General features: G+C 40.8%; 2 protein-coding genes across 2 annotated transcripts; both read right to left on the reverse strand.

Moving 5' to 3' along the window:
- Positions 1–2,508: 2,508 nt before the first annotated feature.
- On the reverse strand, positions 2,509–8,184 carry LOC113018491 (uncharacterized). The gene is made up of 7 exons (XM_026161560.2): positions 6,354–8,184; positions 4,793–4,815; positions 4,440–4,624; positions 3,639–4,343; positions 3,428–3,553; positions 3,303–3,343; positions 2,509–3,176 (listed from the first exon to the last, which is right to left on the reverse strand). Exons 3-7 carry the CDS (start codon positions 4,492–4,494, stop codon positions 3,057–3,059), a joined length of 1,047 nt encoding a protein of 348 aa, XP_026017345.1. The 5' UTR covers positions 4,495–4,624; positions 4,793–4,815; positions 6,354–8,184; the 3' UTR covers positions 2,509–3,056.
- A 3,903-nt stretch (positions 8,185–12,087) lies between these two features.
- LOC113011999 (immunoglobulin kappa light chain-like) lies at positions 12,088–13,715 on the reverse strand (the record flags this gene model as incomplete). The annotated part of the gene is made up of 4 exons (XM_026151930.2): positions 12,088–12,557; positions 12,645–12,679; positions 12,756–12,872; positions 12,980–13,715. Coding segments are annotated over 4 exons (1,020 nt in total), but the record flags the coding sequence as incomplete, so codon positions are not given.
- Between the last annotated feature and the right edge of the window lie 3,868 nt (positions 13,716–17,583).

Genomic DNA, 17,583 nt, shown 5'->3' on the forward strand with positions numbered 1-17,583 from the left:
TTCTTATTATTTCTGAAGGTCTGTTGCCATTACTGTTATTTGAAATGGACTGTAGGTAATATGTCTGTGTTACCTAAAGGGTACTGACAGTGCCATTCAGGTAACACTATTGAAATTGACTTTGCTGCTATTTCTCTCAGGTAGCATCTATTTTTGGTCAGACTAACACAGTAACATCCTCCCAAAAACCACAACCTGACACAGAGAGGAAAGAGTAAATCATTGCACTGAATGTCTGAGTCAGGACTAAGACTGACAGGGAGTAACAGCACAGCTAGTAGTACTTCATGCATTGCAAATGAGCTAAGAAAAAAAAATACATTTATATATATTATATATATGGTACTGAAAACATTTTTTCTAATTCTTTAACATTTTCAGCCTTAAATTAAATCTTTATGGACTGCCAAAGGAGTCTCTCTGCAGCTGAAAACCAAATACTTTGCAATCAGAATACATTTAAGAAAAGACATTGGTGGGCATGGTTTGTGGCGCAGCTGCAGGGGAGTGGAACTCCATCAGCAACCATGGCTCACCTACATAAAAAGAATGAACTGGGTCCTGAGTTCATTGTTGTGTGTGTGTAAGTGCAGCTGCAGCCGAGTGCTGAAAGTAATAGCAACACAATAAAGTTGCCGAAGTGTACGAACTTTGTGGTGGGGTCCGTCATGCTTGCTACAGACGTGTCAAGCATGCAAAGGAAAAATCAAATGTTATTTTATTTAGCTAACTTCCCCATTATGTTCAGTCCCTTAGACATCTCTGGATACAGTCTACTTCCTGTTAATAACCACAGATGCATTTAACAAAGATTATAAAAAAAATAAGATTAAATAAGTGCCAGTGTTTGTATGATTACCTTTGGGTAAATGCATTCCCTAGTTTTCTATGATCAGATAATTGAGGTCAGCTGTATCAGTCAGCCTCCCCTGACACTACACCCTGAACCCGTTGCTCCACCTCTCTGGACACAAAGCCAGGCACAAACCAACTCCAAAAACCACCTCACCTCATTTTTGCTCCTGGGATGCGTGCTTCTTCAGGTTGGCTGTGAGCCCCGCCTGCCTCAGGGACTCCAGGACTGCAGTCATCCACCGCACATGCTCTGCCCGGGTTTCACTGTGAATGATGACATCATCCAAATAGGCGGCAGCATATGTAACATGTGGACAAAGCACTGGTCCATGAGGCACTGAAGGTGGCTTGGGCTCCAAACAAGTTGAATGGAAATATGACAAATTGTGTGGAGAAAGCAGTTATTTTCCTGTTGTTGTGAAAATGTGAGCAGTGCCTAACCAGTGCAGGAGTTTGTCAACCTGAGGCATTGGGTAGACATCAAACTCCTTGTGGTAGTTGATGCAAAACCTATGGGACTACACAACACTCTTCTATTGCTAATATTTTTAGCATTTTGGCCAATTTTCTCTCAATATTTGTCTCTTATGCTGGGGTAAGCTATAGGGCTGTTAATGCAACCTCACACAAGGGCACATTACAAAACAGTGCTCTTTGACACTGGTATGACAGGTCAGGGGGGATACACATCTGCAAAAGGCTTTCGCAAAGCAGCAACAGCTGCTCTCTGGGCCTGTGTGAGATGGTCATCATAATGGAGGGAGGTGGGAATGGTGGAATTGGGCAACTCCAACTTATTTCTCACCAGGCTTAGTAGAAAAGCTGTTTTCGTCTCTCCATGCTTTTAGGAGGCTGAGGTGATATATGTGTGTGGCTCCTCCCCTGTTTGAAGGCACCACATCATAGTCAACGTCATCCACTCACAGTGTGACCACAAAGGGTTCTTGCTACTTGGTGAGTAACTTGGAGCTAGAAGAAGGGAGTAATGCAAACACTTAGGCAATTTTCACCGGGAGACAGAAGCTGCGTCCAAATTCAGGGGTTGCATCCTTCGGACGCTGCATTTGTAGACCGATTACACGACAGCCAGACGACGCAGGCTGTCTCAGACTCCTCCAAATGCAGCCGACAAATGCGTCCTTCATTTCCCGGGTTTGAAGGATGGGTCGGGTGTATCCTTTGTTGCCCAACCTATCCCAGAATTCAAACAAAGGCGACGCTACTTGGTTTTAATATTACTCTTTCTGAGTCTCAAAATAAACTTTTAAGATATTTTCAGGTGAGAATGTAGCTGTGTAAACTTCAAATATCTGCTCGATTTATAAAGACTTTGCATATTTGCAAAAGTGCTCTGATGCTTTTGCTTTTCGCAGTCTTTTGCTTCTCAGGTTAAACATGATGATATATAAGTCACTTAGATAACTTAAAAATGTTATTGTTTAGCTTTTTTTAAGTGTTTTATTTGGTCCTGAGTAAATCGGTTTGGCTGTGATTAAAGTTATAGTTTTTACATATCTGAATAAATGTCAAACAGAAAACGGATTAAACTGAAGTGTGAGATGGTTGAGAATTTACTCCAGTGTTTTGTTATATTTTAGATAGCAAGGAGCAGACAGCTGACTTTATTAAACTCCACAGAGACAGCTGGTTACGCAAATCAGAGGCTAGACCGTCCCATTTTACAGCCTTGCACTTCCGGCCTTCGAAGGACATGTCCCACGGAGTTCCTCAATTTCAAGTCATATCATATATCATATCCCCATAATCATATTAGTGGACAGCGGGGGTTTTGGAGCCTCTACTATATTCTACAGGAACAAATCAATCCTTTCAAACATGCTTTACCTGGCTAAAATAGATTTATTTGATCATCAGTGAATTTGTCCATAATGTCTCCATAATTACATGAAAAGCAATAAGGATAAAAACAAGCACATTGTTTCATATATTAAACTTGTAGAAAAGTATCATTAATATCTCCTACAAATGCATTGGTACATGGAAAAAACAATGAAAGAACAAGAAAGAAAGGAGGAATCCTTGACATCACAAAAACAACAAACAGGGCAGAAGTTCCTAAATTTGTATCATTACAATTTTACCACAGTGAAAGTACAAAAATGTCTATGCTAAGAGACACCAATACAGCATTTCTCTAATAGATAAAGAAAATTGGCCACCTCATTTGCAAATATCTATCTTTATTTGTTTATAGCCGAGTAAACACATTCATCGTCGGTGTTGTTTCTCTGTGTTCTTGATCTCTTGGGGATTTTAATGCTTAAAGCAGCATAATGAAGGCTGTCAGCATGCTGGTACCCCTGTCGAAATGTGTACAAAGTAGATAAGAACATGATTTCAGATGTAAACAATGGCCATAAAACAGAAGACTGTAAAAAGTTTGTTGAAGAGCGCTTTAACAAGTCATTAAAAAAAACTATATTCACCTCCGAACTTGTTGCGGGGCCTGAAAATCTTGCTTGAGATTCTGTTTGTGAAACACAAAGTAATTGATTTAACTGAAAATCCAACTTTAGCTAAAACCGTTCTAAGCTTAAAAGACTCCACTTACCTGTCGATTGGTGTCTGTTTCTTTTGTTTGTCTTGTACAGCAAGTATCCCAGTAAAACACTGAGGATGGAGCTGAATGTCAAAGCTCCGCTCAAGAAATACACCAAGCCCTGAGAATTAAACGTGCCTGCAACACACCAGAAACAGAGCTTTTTCTTGCCTATATCTTTAAATATTGATAAAGTGAGAAACAGGTAGAAAAGGTTACTCACCTTTAGGCTCCAGCTTGGTCCCATTTCCAAATAGTATGTGTCCACATGAGGTAACAGCACAGTAGTAGGTCCCAGCATGAGAAACACTCAGGTTACTCATTGGCAAGCTGTAGACACAGGTGTGCGTTTGTGTGCTGGGTTTGTTATCACACTGATCGTTTCTGCCCAAATGTGTGTAAATGAGTCCAGGATGGGATTCGCCTGAGTCTTTGAACCAGTAAACACTGTGCTCTCCATCACAGGTCCCAGTGTGTACTGTACAGTTCAGGGTCACGGAGCCTCCTGGCTGGATGGTCTCAGATGCTGACTGCTGGACCACAGCTTTGATGTTCACACCTGAACCTTTTACACTGATGATGATGTTTTCTAAAAAGGTTAAAGTGTATAAATAGTAAACACAGTAGTAAGAAGCTGAGTCTGAAACTTGCAAATCCTTGATCGTCAAGTGATATTTGCCGTCTTGTGTATCCAGTGTGAAGCGTGGGTTGTTCTTGAGCTCTTCATTAGAAGAGTTGTTCACATTATATTTGAAAAAGTGAGAGATGATCTTTGGTTTTTGTCCCAGATTTTGCTTAAACCAGTAAAGTCTTGCAGACCTGTCACCATCATGGAAACATTTTAATGTCAGGTTTCCACCAACTTGAGCTGATATGAAACGAGACTCTTGATGAACAGATGAGAACATTTGCGACTCTGTCATCTGAACTGTAGTGGAATTGAAAAAAAACCAGCAAATGTACATTCAGTTCAATGTAATAACTTCACAATACAAAAATCTGAATTCATGATAATGGAACTTACCCATTTTTCCCAAGAACAGGCACAGAAGCCTGAAGACAAACACTGAAGACACCATTGTGGTAAGATTCTCATGTAAAATGAAGGTTACTGTGCTGCTTTTGAGAGGCAAGAATGTGTTTGATTGGCCAGCCAGAGGTGACACAGTATCTACTGTATGGAAGTCACGATCACATGTTTACTGCAGCCTGTAGTGGAAAATACAGTATGATATCTAAGAAGAATTACACGGTTAGACATAGCCTATATTCAAAAATTATGAATCGTAATCAGATCTAAAACTTTAGAAAATGCAGCTTGGTCTGCATTAAATATGTTATACAAACATGATCATTTTTTTTATTGGACCAGTTTACCTGCATTTCCAGTATACCCCACTCTGTAATGAAAACACATTTAATCAAAAACATGTGTTGAGTAATAACTTGAGTATACAGAATATTGATTCTGGCAGTGAGCTCATTGTAGATAATAAAAGGTTAAACAAGAAAACGGCAACTTCTGGGTCCAGAAAGAGATAATCAGGAATATTTGTATTAACACAGGATTTTGATGTTTAACATTCAGGATTAGGAAATCGTTGCTCTTAAGTTGCATAAATGCAATGTCACATTTTTAATTCATATCATTTTTACTGAGTTTCAGCATCTGTGTCAGATTATTTTACTCTCTACTCAACTGCTGTTTGAATAATCACAGTTATACAATAATGGTGTTGCATTCCTGATAAAAGAAGTATTCTGAGCTCATATGAGTTGCAGCATGAAATAAACAAGACCTGTTGAAAACTACAGTTTTGTTGGGTGTTTACAGCAAGTGGTCCTTGGGTCATGAGGTATGTGTGAGCGTAAGAGCACATCCTGCTGAAACCGCAGAGGCCGTTGCACTGACACATCTAAATAGAAAGATGGTAAAAGGCACTGTGTTTGACAGGATGCAACCACTGTTACCTTTCTGTGCCTGCTTGTCCTTGTAACACAAGTATAGGACTAGTGCAGCGGTTAGACTTTTCAAAGTGATATATTTAAATGTTTACAGTTGTGAACTCACAACGTATGAACCCTGCTTCTGGGTCCATTAAGGCTGTTGTGTTTTTAACATGTTTTAATGCTTTGTATCTTGTTCTATTTAATCTGAACAACCCTAACAAAGAGCAGTGATCACTGTCAGTCCTCCTGTTTTTTATTACCACTAATTATTTTAAAGCTCAGTTTTTAAAACCTTACGATGTAGCTACAGCCCAGCCCATGCAGCAGTCTGTTAATGACTAACCTCATATTGTGGATAGATTATGTCAGTTGTTCTCCTGACTAAAGTTTTGTCCATTTACAGCATCCTGCCGTGTGATTGCATTTGTCCCTGACCATTGGGAACCCTCCTGTTAACTTTTATTGAGTGGAAAAAAATTACATTCATCCTCCAGCTTAACTGTGTTTATATTATGCTAACCATAGCTGTGTAGCTAGCCAAAAAGTAGCACATCATTATATACCAGCTAGGCCAACTTCAGTAATCCTACAAACGTCACTGCTGTTTAGTTTTCTGTCTTCATTTATGTCGGAGGTGATAGCTAGCTGTACATTTTAATTTCTCAAAAATCCCTCAGTCAGAACATGGTATATCATCTTTAGATGGAAACTAGTGAGCTAACTCAATGCTAACTTCATAGATTCTGTTTTGGTAGAATCTAGTGGATGTTAAAATTAATTGTTACACCTGATAGAGCAGCCACACTGTTCATTTTATTACAGATGAAAGGATTTAGACAGTTTTTAACTCTCAGTGATGCCGCAGAGTTTGTTTGACTTTGGGACCTGAAGTGGAGTTTGGATCCAGAAACGGCTAATGATGTCAGACTTAAAGGCCGTATTTTCTTGACTCAGTTTTGTTCCACCTCTTTGCTCTCCGACTACCTACCTGGACTTGGTCAGGATTGAAGTCCATTTGTTGCATTCGGATGTTCAGGACTGAGGATTAACCTGTCAGAAATTTGAGCTAACATTAGGTCAACATTTGACACCAACCGAAAGGGTCATTGTAGATGATATCTGACGGCTTCATCTTCTTCGATCAGACAAATCACTGACATCACCTGCCTAATATTGTGGTAGTTCATCTTTTGCTGCCAACGAGTGAAATGGACATGCATGCAGAAGTGGCAGTAACCTACAGTACCAGTAGAAGGAGTTATTTTATTTCAACCACACAAGAAAAATAATCACGAGAAAGCAACACTGTTACAGCAGGAAATGCCGTTGTGTTTTATGGAAAGGACCCAAAATGCAGACACGGGAGAAATGAACTTGTGTCTAAACAAAAAAAAATTGCAGCTGATACAAAAAACAGAAAAACAAGGCAAAGCAAAACAAGGGTGAAACTAAACTGAAACTTAAATTGGGATAATGACGATGGGCAAGAACATGAAACTGGACAGTAACATGTGAGAACGTAACTATGAAACAAACCAAACACGAAACAGAACATTAACATTAACAAAAACTCTCAGACCTGACATGAAAACAAACAGATGACCCAACAAAGAACAGAAGGAGACAGAGGACTTAAATACACAGAAGGGTAATGAGGGAAGTGGAAACACCTGGAGAGACACAGCTGATACAAATGAACATGACGCCACAGGGGGAAGTAAAACAAAACACACTCAACATGGAAACACTGGTCTCTTCAGAATAAAACAGAAAACATGGAGAGACGTACAGGGAGTGCAGAATCATTAGGCAAGTTGTATTTTTGAGGAATAATGTTATTATTGAACAACAACCATGTTCTCAATGAACCCAAAAAACTCATTAATATCAAAGCTGAATGTTTTTGGAAGTAGTTTTTAGTTTGTTTTTAGTTTTAGCTATTTTAGGGGGATATCTGTGTGTGCAGGTGACTATTACTGTGCATAATTATTAGGCAACTTAACAAAAAACAAATGTATACCCATTTCAATTATTTATTTTTACTAGTGAAACCAATATAACATTTCCACATTCACAAATATACATTTCTGACATTCAAAAACAAAACAAAAACAAATCAGCGACCAATATAGCCACCTTTCTTTGCAAGGACACTCAAAAGCCTGCCATCCATGGATTCTGTCAGTGTTTTGATCTGTTCACCATCAACATTGCGTGCAGCAGCAACCACAGCCTCCCAGACACTGTTCAGAGAGGTGTACTGTTTTCCCTCCTTGTAAATCTCACATTTGATGATGGACCACAGGTTCTCAATGGGGTTCAGATCAGGTGAACAAGGAGGCCATGTCATTAGTTTGTCTTCTTTTATACCCTTTCTTGCCAGCCACGCTGTGGAGTACTTGGACGCGTGTGATGGAGCATTGTCCTGCATGAAAATCATGTTTTTCTTGAAGGATGCAGACTTCTTCCTGTACCACTGCTTGAAGAAGGTGTCTTCCAGAAACTGGCAGTAGGACTGGGAGTTGAGCTTGACTCCATCCTCAACCCGAAAAGGCCCCACAAGCTCATCTTTGATGATACCAGCCCAAACCAGTACTCCACCTCCACCTTGCTGGCGTCTGAGTTGGACTGGAGCTCTCTGCCCTTTGCCAATCCAGCCACGGGCCCATCCATCTGGCCCATCAAGACTCACTCTCATTTCATCAGTCCATAAAACCTTAGAAAAACCAGTCTTGAGATATTTCTTGGCCCAGTCTTGACGTTTCAGCTTGTGTGTCTTGTTCAGTGGTGGTCGTCTTTCAGCCTTTCTTACCTTGGCCATGTCTCTGAGTATGTCACGGCCCAGCGGCACGAGGGAACAGAGATGGACACAGGTGCAGAAACCAACCCGGAAGCGAGACAGTAAGGGAACAAAGGATTTATTTCCGCCCCCAGGCAAACACAAGCAAAACAAAAACGACGCCACCACACTAGTGGCGCGTAGGATAATCTAAGATAACTAAGGGTGACCTAGACACCTCTAGGAGACAGCTGAACAGCAGAGGCATCGGGGAGGTGGAAACAGGACTACGTAGGGGCCGGGGCATTGGTTTCAGGTGGAGGGGACAGGTGGAGCGGAAGGCCCGGAAGCGGTCGAGACGTGGGGAGGCAGGCAAGTGAGTGGTGGGCCGGCAGGCAACGTCGTATCAGCAGCAAGCGGCCCAGGTCCAGGAAAGCGGGAATGAGGGAGACAAGACCTCCACTCCAGGTGCTACCTATGGGGATAGCAGATGATCAGGCGATGAACGGTTGAGTGCACAGGTCTGATATACTGCTGGAATAATTGCTCACAGGTGGTCAGCCAGGGAGGAGCAACCGAACTCCGCCCAAAGGAGGAGGAGTCGCCGTTGGAGACCTGCAGGTACCCACCCAGACCATGACAGAGTATTGCACACCTTGTGCTTTTGGGCACTCCAGTGATGTTGCAGCTCTGAAATATGGCCAAACTGGTGGCAAGTGGCATCTTAGCAGCTGCATGCTTGACTTTTCTCAGTTCATGGGCAGTTATTTTGCGCCTTGGTTTTTCCACATGCTTCTTGCAACCCTGTTGACTATTTTGAATGAAACGCTTGATTGTTCGATGATCACGCTTCAGAAGCTTTGCAATTTTGAGACTGCTGCATCCCTCTGTAAGATATCTCACTATTTTTGACTTTTCTGAGCCTGTCAAGTCCTTCTTTTGACCCATTTTGCCAAAGGAAAGGACGTTGCCTAATAATTATGCACACCTGATATAGGGTGTTGATGTCATTAGACCACACCCCTTCTCATTACAGAGATGCACATCACCTAATATGCTTAATTGGTAGAAGGCTTTCGAGCCTATACAGCTTGGAGTAAGACAACATGCATGAAGAGGATGATGTGGACAAAATACTCATTTGCCTAATAATTCTGCACTCCCTGTAGACATGACACTCAAGCTTGACAACATGGACACAACACAGACATGAAACTCATGATAAACTGGAAAGGAAACATGACACATAAACCAAGGAGACATAGATGATAATATTGGCTAAACTAAAACTCAACTAGACCCTAAGTAAGAATAACACAAGAACTCACATACTAAACATAAGAAAATACAAAATACAAAACAAACTCAAAATGCTGGGTCACAGACCCAGCCCATGACAAACACATTTACACGTAAATACATATTAGCCATCTAGCTTAAACATTTCTGGAACAGAAGGAACTTACACTTACTTTACACTTTTGCTGCTCATTAGCAACTTCTTGGCTGTGACCAAAAACTTAGCAAGAGGTCCTTTAAGCTCTGTCAGTTATGAAGTCTAGCCTCAATTAATCAGATTTATTTATCCAGCACATCCTACAGGTGTTTGATCGGCTTGAGATCTGGGGATTTTAAAGGTCAAGTCAACACCTCAAACTCGTTATTGTGCTACTCAAACTATTTCTGAACTATTTTGGCAGGGTACATTATCCTGCCGAAGTAGGCCACAGCCATCAGAGAATACAGTTTCCATGAAAGGATGTGTATGGTCTGCAACAATGCTTAGGAAGGTGGTACGTCTCAAAGCAACATCCACATTAATGACAGGACACAAGATTTCCCAGCAGAACATTGCCAAAGCATCACACTGCCTTCATTTGCTCTCTTCCTTCCCATAGTTCACCTGGTGACAGGCAGAGATGGGCAGTAACGCATTACTTGTAATGCGTTACTGTAATCTGATTACTTTTTTCAAGTAACGAGTAAAGTAAGGGATTACTATTGCAAAAACGGTAATTAGATTACCGTTACTTTCCCGCAGGAACGCTGCGTTACTGCGTTACTAAAACCGTGATGTTTTTGCGAGAATGTCTCATGACAGTGACGTAAGCGAGTGCGACGTTCGTGACAACAGCTGTGTGCAGATCAACAATGGATCATATATTGAGTGCGGGAGAGAGTATGAGCATGCAGTGTTTAAAGCGTGGAAGTACTGACCTTACTTTGAGTTTGATTCCATAAAAAATGACAAAAACATTAGTGTCCGTTGTGCGTGGGAAGAAAACTTATTTTTACAGCGAAAAAAACCCTAAACAAGCTCCGAGTGCACAACGACGTAATGGGAAACTCACAGAGAAACTCGCGGATTCTTCCACTGACCGCTGCGGCACACCTGCACCAGGGTAAACCTCCGCCTACTCTACTCCTGCTTTACAGGTGAAAATAGAGCAACAGGACCGCTAGTCTTTGATTTTATTTATTTTCTGCTGTGTTTTACTTGCATCTATTTGAAAGACTGAGTGTAAACACAAAAAATATTTTATTTTATGTGCTGGAATGTGCAGAAAATAGGTTTAAATGTTAAACTAATTTCTTCAAGTCAGAGAATGTTGCATATAATTAAATTTTTGCTTGATGCATAAAGTTAAAAGATTAAAACTGATAAAATAAGTTTAAAAAAAAGAGACTTTTCCATTTGATTACATTTTGTATGATGAATTATGCAGAAAAAGTAGAATTGGGCTGAAAGATCTATCGCTTTATCACCTATTCATGTTGCAAATCGTGTTTTTAAAAAGTAACTAAGTAATTAATTACTTTTGAAAATAAGTAATCGGTAGAGTAACGGGATTACTTTTTTGGGGAAGTAATCACTAGTTAGTTACTGATTACTTTTTTCAAGTAACTTGACCAACACTGGTGACAGGTGTTCTCCAGGTAAGCAAGGCACCACCTGGCTGTCCATGTGATATAATAGAAAATGTGATTCGTCAGACCAGACTGTGATTGTTTGCTTAGCCAAGGAGACTCAACATGCAAGGTTTCTTCAGAGTTTAAAGTCAAAATACACAAAGGATGTTTTACATTTAAGACACAAACCCTTCTTACATTGCTTCGTGGTCCAGTTCTGATAACCAGGATCAAGATGGCACCCTGACTGATCTGCAGCTATGCAGCCCCATACTCAAATGAATGTGATGCACTGTGAAATCAGACACATTTCTATCAGCACCCGGATTAGCAGTTTGAGGTACAGTAGGACATCTGTTGGATGGGACCAAAAGGACCAGCCTACACACCCCACATATATCAGTGTGCTTTGACCACCTGTGAATCGTGACAAGAGCTGCAGTTTTGCAGATGCTCTGACCCAGTTGTCTATCACAATTTGGCCCACAACTCAGACTCACTCAAATACTCACACTCGCCTATTTTTCTTGCTTCTAACACATCAACTTTGAGAACAAAGTGTTTACTTGCTCCCAAATATCGTGACACTCACACGTATCACTTCACCTGTTAGTACTTATAATATTATGCATGATCAGTGTATATTATTAATACAAATAGCAGACACTTCCATTTTCAATATGATGAATTATAAACAAATTATTATGTATGTTTTTTTTAGATGCAGATGTTTTATGCAGCCTCAAAGTTGATTTGAACCAGAGTTTTAAGTGAAAAATTTCATTTGAAAAGTGACGTTTTTATATGATACTGGGACAATCAGTGTGGAGGTTGAATGTTCTTCTTGTATTCATGTGTAGGGTAATAGATTAACTCTAGTTTATTTCTTTAATTTGGCACCAGAACAACTACATTTATTTATTATCTAGAGTTAAGCTGAATTCTCTGACACACACGATACTAACTGTCACTAACAGTCACTTGGGTTTGTGTTATCACTGGATTGAACGTGCACTCACATATAAAGTCAAGCTTTGAAGGTCTTTCAATTTTTATTGTGGTTTATCTTCAGTAACATATGATTTACAAAAAAATCTTATAGAACATTTTGTTGAGAGAAGAATTTAGAATACAGTAAAATTACAAAAATCATTTACCAGCAGAAAAATCAAAATAATGTTATTGTGATTATGACGCCCCCCCCAACAAATAAAACAGAAACCACAAATGCAGGTATTATATTTTATCTGCACACCACAAACAGCACAAGTAATCTATGAAAGAAAGAAATGTTCAAATCTGAATTTTATTCTACAGTTAATCTCAAAAGAAGAAAATTGTGTCTTAATAACAAATGAAACACATCCAGTTTTACTGTTGTTTGTACCACTGTAGCTGCACACTGTAGTACGCACATTCACTCCAGGTCTGATCTCTCTGACTTGACCGGTTGTGCAGGTTGACAGTTGAAGAAGCAAAAATGAGCTTCTCTGTTTGAAAACCCTAAAAACAAGAAACGTATTAAAAAAAATATATTTCCACTGATGGATTTTTCCTTAAGTAAAATCTAACTGAACAGTATTAACTCACCTTTGCATCTGCTCTGGAAGGGATTGCTTGAGGCTCTGCAGCATAGAAAAAAAAATATTAACATTCAAAGTTCTAGAAGAAGTTGTGAGCTAAAAACAAAACAGTTGTTACCTGAAGATTCACAGCCACAGTTATTGCTCATACACAGTAAGAAAGCCAGCAGTACACTCAGGATGGAGGTAAATGCAAAGGCGCCGCTCCAGAAAGTCCAGAAAGAAGCACGATTATCTGCATAAAGTGACACATCAGAAACAGATTTGCATCCATTAGTTTTTTTGGTTTTAGAAGTGTGAATTGGAACAACTTTCACTAAGCTCAGTCATAATGGTATTTACCTTCAAAGTCCAGTTTTGTCCCGCTTCCAAACAGTATGTGTCCACATGAGGCAACAGCACAGTAGTAGGTTCCAGCATGAGACACATTTATACTCTTCACTGGCAGGTTATAAGTGCAGTTGTATGTTTGTTCGTTCTTCTCACACTGATCGTTCCTGCCTCCATGGGTGTAAAGGAGTCCTGGGTAAAAATCTCCAGAGTCTTTGAACCAGTAAACACTATGATCTTCATCACAGGTCCCAGTGTAGACTGTACAGTTCAGAGTCACAGAGCCTCCTGGCTGGATGGTCTCAGATGCTGACTGCTGCACTAAAGCTTTGATGTTTAAACCTGAACCATTTACACTGACAGTAGTGCCTTCTGCAAATTCTAGGACTGAAGAAACCCACCTTGCACAGTAGTAAGAACCTGAGTCTGACTTCTGCAAGTTTGTTATATACAAGTGGTTTTTCCCTATTTCTGTATCCAGGGTGAAGCATGGATTGTTCTCGAATTCATCATGAAAAGTCCCATTTGCTTTAAATAAATACTGAGTAGAGATGAGCTTTGGTTTCTGTCCAAGACTCTGCTTGTACCAGTAGAACCTCGTTGCATCACTGGCTTCATAGAAACATTGTAAAGTCAAGTGTTCACCAACAATAGCTGATACAAACCGTCTCTCTTGCTTATGAGTTACGGAGAAATTCTGGTGAGTCAACTGAACTGATAGAGAATGAGACAACGCAGACACAGCATTAATTTTACAGGAAACATTTCATTAACACATGTGTATAGAGGAGCAGTCATAACCACTGATGGAATCAAAACAAATCATAACTCACCTAAATTTCCCAAGATCAGACATGTCACATAGAAAACAAATTTGGGAGGTGTCATCGTGTGCAAACCTCTGTGTTAAATGAAATGAACCTTGACTTTTTTCCACTCTTTAAAGACGAGACAGCTTTTGATTGGCCATTGCAAAGTCATGTGATCTGCCCCCAGGATGAAATATGTCTTCTGTGCATTTTACGCAGAGGGTTGTTTCCTTTGATATGATGATATAGCAACAGGTCCATAATGGTTGTGTCATGTTTGCTTTTTTAATATTTTCAGTCTAAAACTGATCATTATAAAGAGTGTAAACACAAGTGAGGACACATAGTGGAACTTATTTCTGTTCATCATTTACAGACTCAGTACATTTACAAAAGAGACAGACTAAGGCACCCGGCACTTGCTGGATGTTCGCATGATATCGATCTCTTTGTGACAGTATGACTGACACACTTCTCCTGCTGCCCAGAGGAGGCAGACAGTAACGAGGTCTGTATACACTTTTTTGATGCTGTGAAAACTAAAAAGAAATGTCCACTCACTTTCATTGTAGAAGTGAGAATAAAAGCAAAGGTAACATGGTAAGTTTGGACAGGCATTTGACCTTGCAATCCCCTCACTCTTTATGTTAACATGTAGCTTCTGGAATATGTTTTTTAGCTAATTATTTAGCTGCCTGAAATGGACTGTTGGTACAGCGCATTTCAGGTAACAGTATGAAAATAACTGTTACCTGGTATTTCTTTCAGGTAGCATCTATTTTTGGTCAAACACCCAAACATTATCCTAAAAACAACAACTGGCTTCTTAAGGAGGCAGAAAATAAATAGCAAAGGGGTTGAGATGCTGTGTTTTTTCAGTAGTGCCTTGTGCATCAAAAATGAGCGAACATAAATTCAAAAGCAAGATCTTTCTGGAAGCTTGTGTCATGAAAGTTTTCCACAACTCCTTCAGTCCTCAGCCTGTTCTTATATTAATGTTTTGTGAGCTGAAAACCAGGGCGTCATTGCCTTTTAGGAGAAGGAGAGATTATAGGAGTGATCACGGAAAATCAGGATGCCTGTAACTTGTAACTGGCTTACTGTCTGCAGCACTTGCAGTGAAGCTAATGCCCAACATACTGCTTTGCTTTCCCTTGAAACACATCGGTGGATGACTGAGACCCTTATATTTAAAAGCCAGCCTAGGAAAGGCCCTCCAGAATGCTGTAGAATAGCATCAGACAGAATGGCCCATTGCATTAGTAGTAGTGACAAAGACACCCCCAACATAAAGAAAAAGAAAAAGCATGCAGCAGGCTAGTCCTCATTGCCTTAGTTTCATTTCAGCAATTCAAATGTTTCTCAGCACTTTGTATGGCCCTCATGTGCTTGTATGCATGCCTGAAAATTCTGGGCCATACTCCTGATGAGATGATGGATGATGTCCTTCTTCCAGATCACTGGGCTACCAGACTGTCTGTGGTGCAACCTGGTGGTGTCAAAAGTACTGAAACATAATGTTCAAGAGGATTGAGGTCAGGCAAGTGTTGGTGCCTGTCAGTGGTATCAATTCCTTCATTCTCCAGGAACTATCTGCACACTCTCACATTGTTGTGCACCAGGAGGAACCCAGGACCCACTGCACCAGTGTAAGGTCTAAGAATGAGTCAGAGTATTTCATCCCAATACCTAATGACAGTCAGGTATCCAAAGTAACTGGCTGTCTCCTCTAATCTCTTTCTTGCTCTTGAAACTGTGCTGGGAGTGAGCAAGTATTTATGTGCCATCCTGGAGGAATTGGACTAATTGTGCAATCTTTACAGTCCATGTATCACATCATGTTACCATTAGTATAGCATATACACTCAACAAAAATATAAACGCAACACCTTTGTTACTGCTCCCATTCCCCATGGGATGGACGTAGAGACCTAAAATTCATTCCAGATACACAATATAACCATCCCTCCCAAACAGTGGTCACAAATCATTCCAAATGTGTGGTAGTGGGCACATCTGCCATATTGAGATAATCCATCCCACCTCACAGGTGTGCCACATCAGGATGCTGATCTGACATCATGAGTAGTGCACAGGTGTACCTCAGACTGCCCACAACAAAAGGCCACCCTGGAATGTGCAGTTTTTTGCGCTATTGGGGGTCTGGGGACCCAGAACCGGTCAGTATCTGGTGTGACCACCATTTGCCTCATGCAGTGCAACACATCGTCGCATGGAGTCTATCAGATTGTCAATTGTGGCCTGTGGAATGTTGGTCCACTCCACTTCAATGGCTGTGCGAGGTTGTTGGATATTCGTGGGAACTGGTACACGCTGTCGTATACGCCGGTCAAGCACATCCCGAACATGCTCAATGGGTGACATGTCCGGTGAGTATGCTGGCCATGCAAGAACTGGGACATTCTCAGCTGCCATCTGCCCTGAACAATGTGAACCATGATTCATCCGTGAAGCGCACACCTCTCCAACGTGCCAGACGCCATCGAATGTGAGCATTTGCCCACACAAGTCTGTTACGGCGACGAGCTGGAGTCAGGTCAAGACCCCGATGAGGACGACGGGCATGCAGTTGAGCGTCCCTGAGACGGTTTCTGACAGTTTTTGCAGAAATTGTTTGGTTGTGCAAACCAATTGTTCCAGCAGCTGTCTGAGTGGCTGGTCTCAGACGATCTTGGAGGTGAACCTGCTGGATGTGGAGGTCCTGGGCTGGTGTGGTTACACGAGGTCTGCGGTTGTGAGGCCGGTTGGATGTGCTGCCATATTCTCTGAAACGCCTGTGGAGACGGCTTATGGTTGAGAAATGAACATTCAATGCACGGGCGACAGATCTGGTTGACATTCCTGCTGTCAGCATGCCAGTTGCACGCTCCCTCATTGCTTGTGGCATCTGTGGCATTTTGCTGTGAGACAAAACTGCACATTCCAGGGTGGCCTTTTGTTGTGGGCAGTCTGAGGTACACCTGTGCACTACTCATGATGTCAGATCAGCATCCTGATGTGGCACACCTGTGAGGTGGGATGGATTATCTCAATATAGCAGATGTGCCCACTACCACACATTTGGACTGATTTGTGACCACTGTTTGGGAGGGATGGTTATATTGTGTATCTGGAATGAATTTTAGGTCTCTACGTCCATCCCATGGGGAATGGGAGCAGTAACAAAGGTGTTGCGTTTATATTTTTGAGTGTAACATTATGTATTACTGCTGAGCCTGGCCAAATGTAAAACTAGTGAAAAAACAGTCAGAAAAGATGAGGACATTGCATTAACTTGCTTGCACATTGTAGAGTAATCCCACCATGTGAATAGAAGCCGTCGGTTCAGCATACGGATGACAAATGGTAAGTAAATGATGTTTATTTTAGGGCAAGCAAATTGTTGTTTATAGTAACAATTGCAGGGCTGCACAGTTTGCAGTGCATTTACACGTTTTGCAGTTTTTAATGTATTCTTTGAAAAGAGAAATGCAGTTTTGCATGTATCGTCTAACATACATAGCTGTCAGTTTGTGCCATGTGTATGCCGATCTAACAATGTATGTTGACTGGACAGAACACCACCTTGCATGTGTCAGTTGTTTCCCAGGTAAGTGATGCATACACAATCTGCGTTATCACTGGATTGAGCTTGCACACACATATAGAGTCAAGGTTTGAAGGTTTTTAAATATTTTATTGTGGTTGAGCTTCAGTAACATCAGCTTTACAAAAAAAACATTTTGTCGGGAGACAAATTAAAAATAAATTGAAGTTACAAAAAACATTACAAGCGAAATTAAAAAA

This window comes from Astatotilapia calliptera, chromosome 3, assembly GCF_964374335.1.
Source record: "Astatotilapia calliptera chromosome 3, fAstCal68.1, whole genome shotgun sequence".
NCBI lineage: Eukaryota > Metazoa > Chordata > Actinopteri > Cichliformes > Cichlidae > Astatotilapia > Astatotilapia calliptera.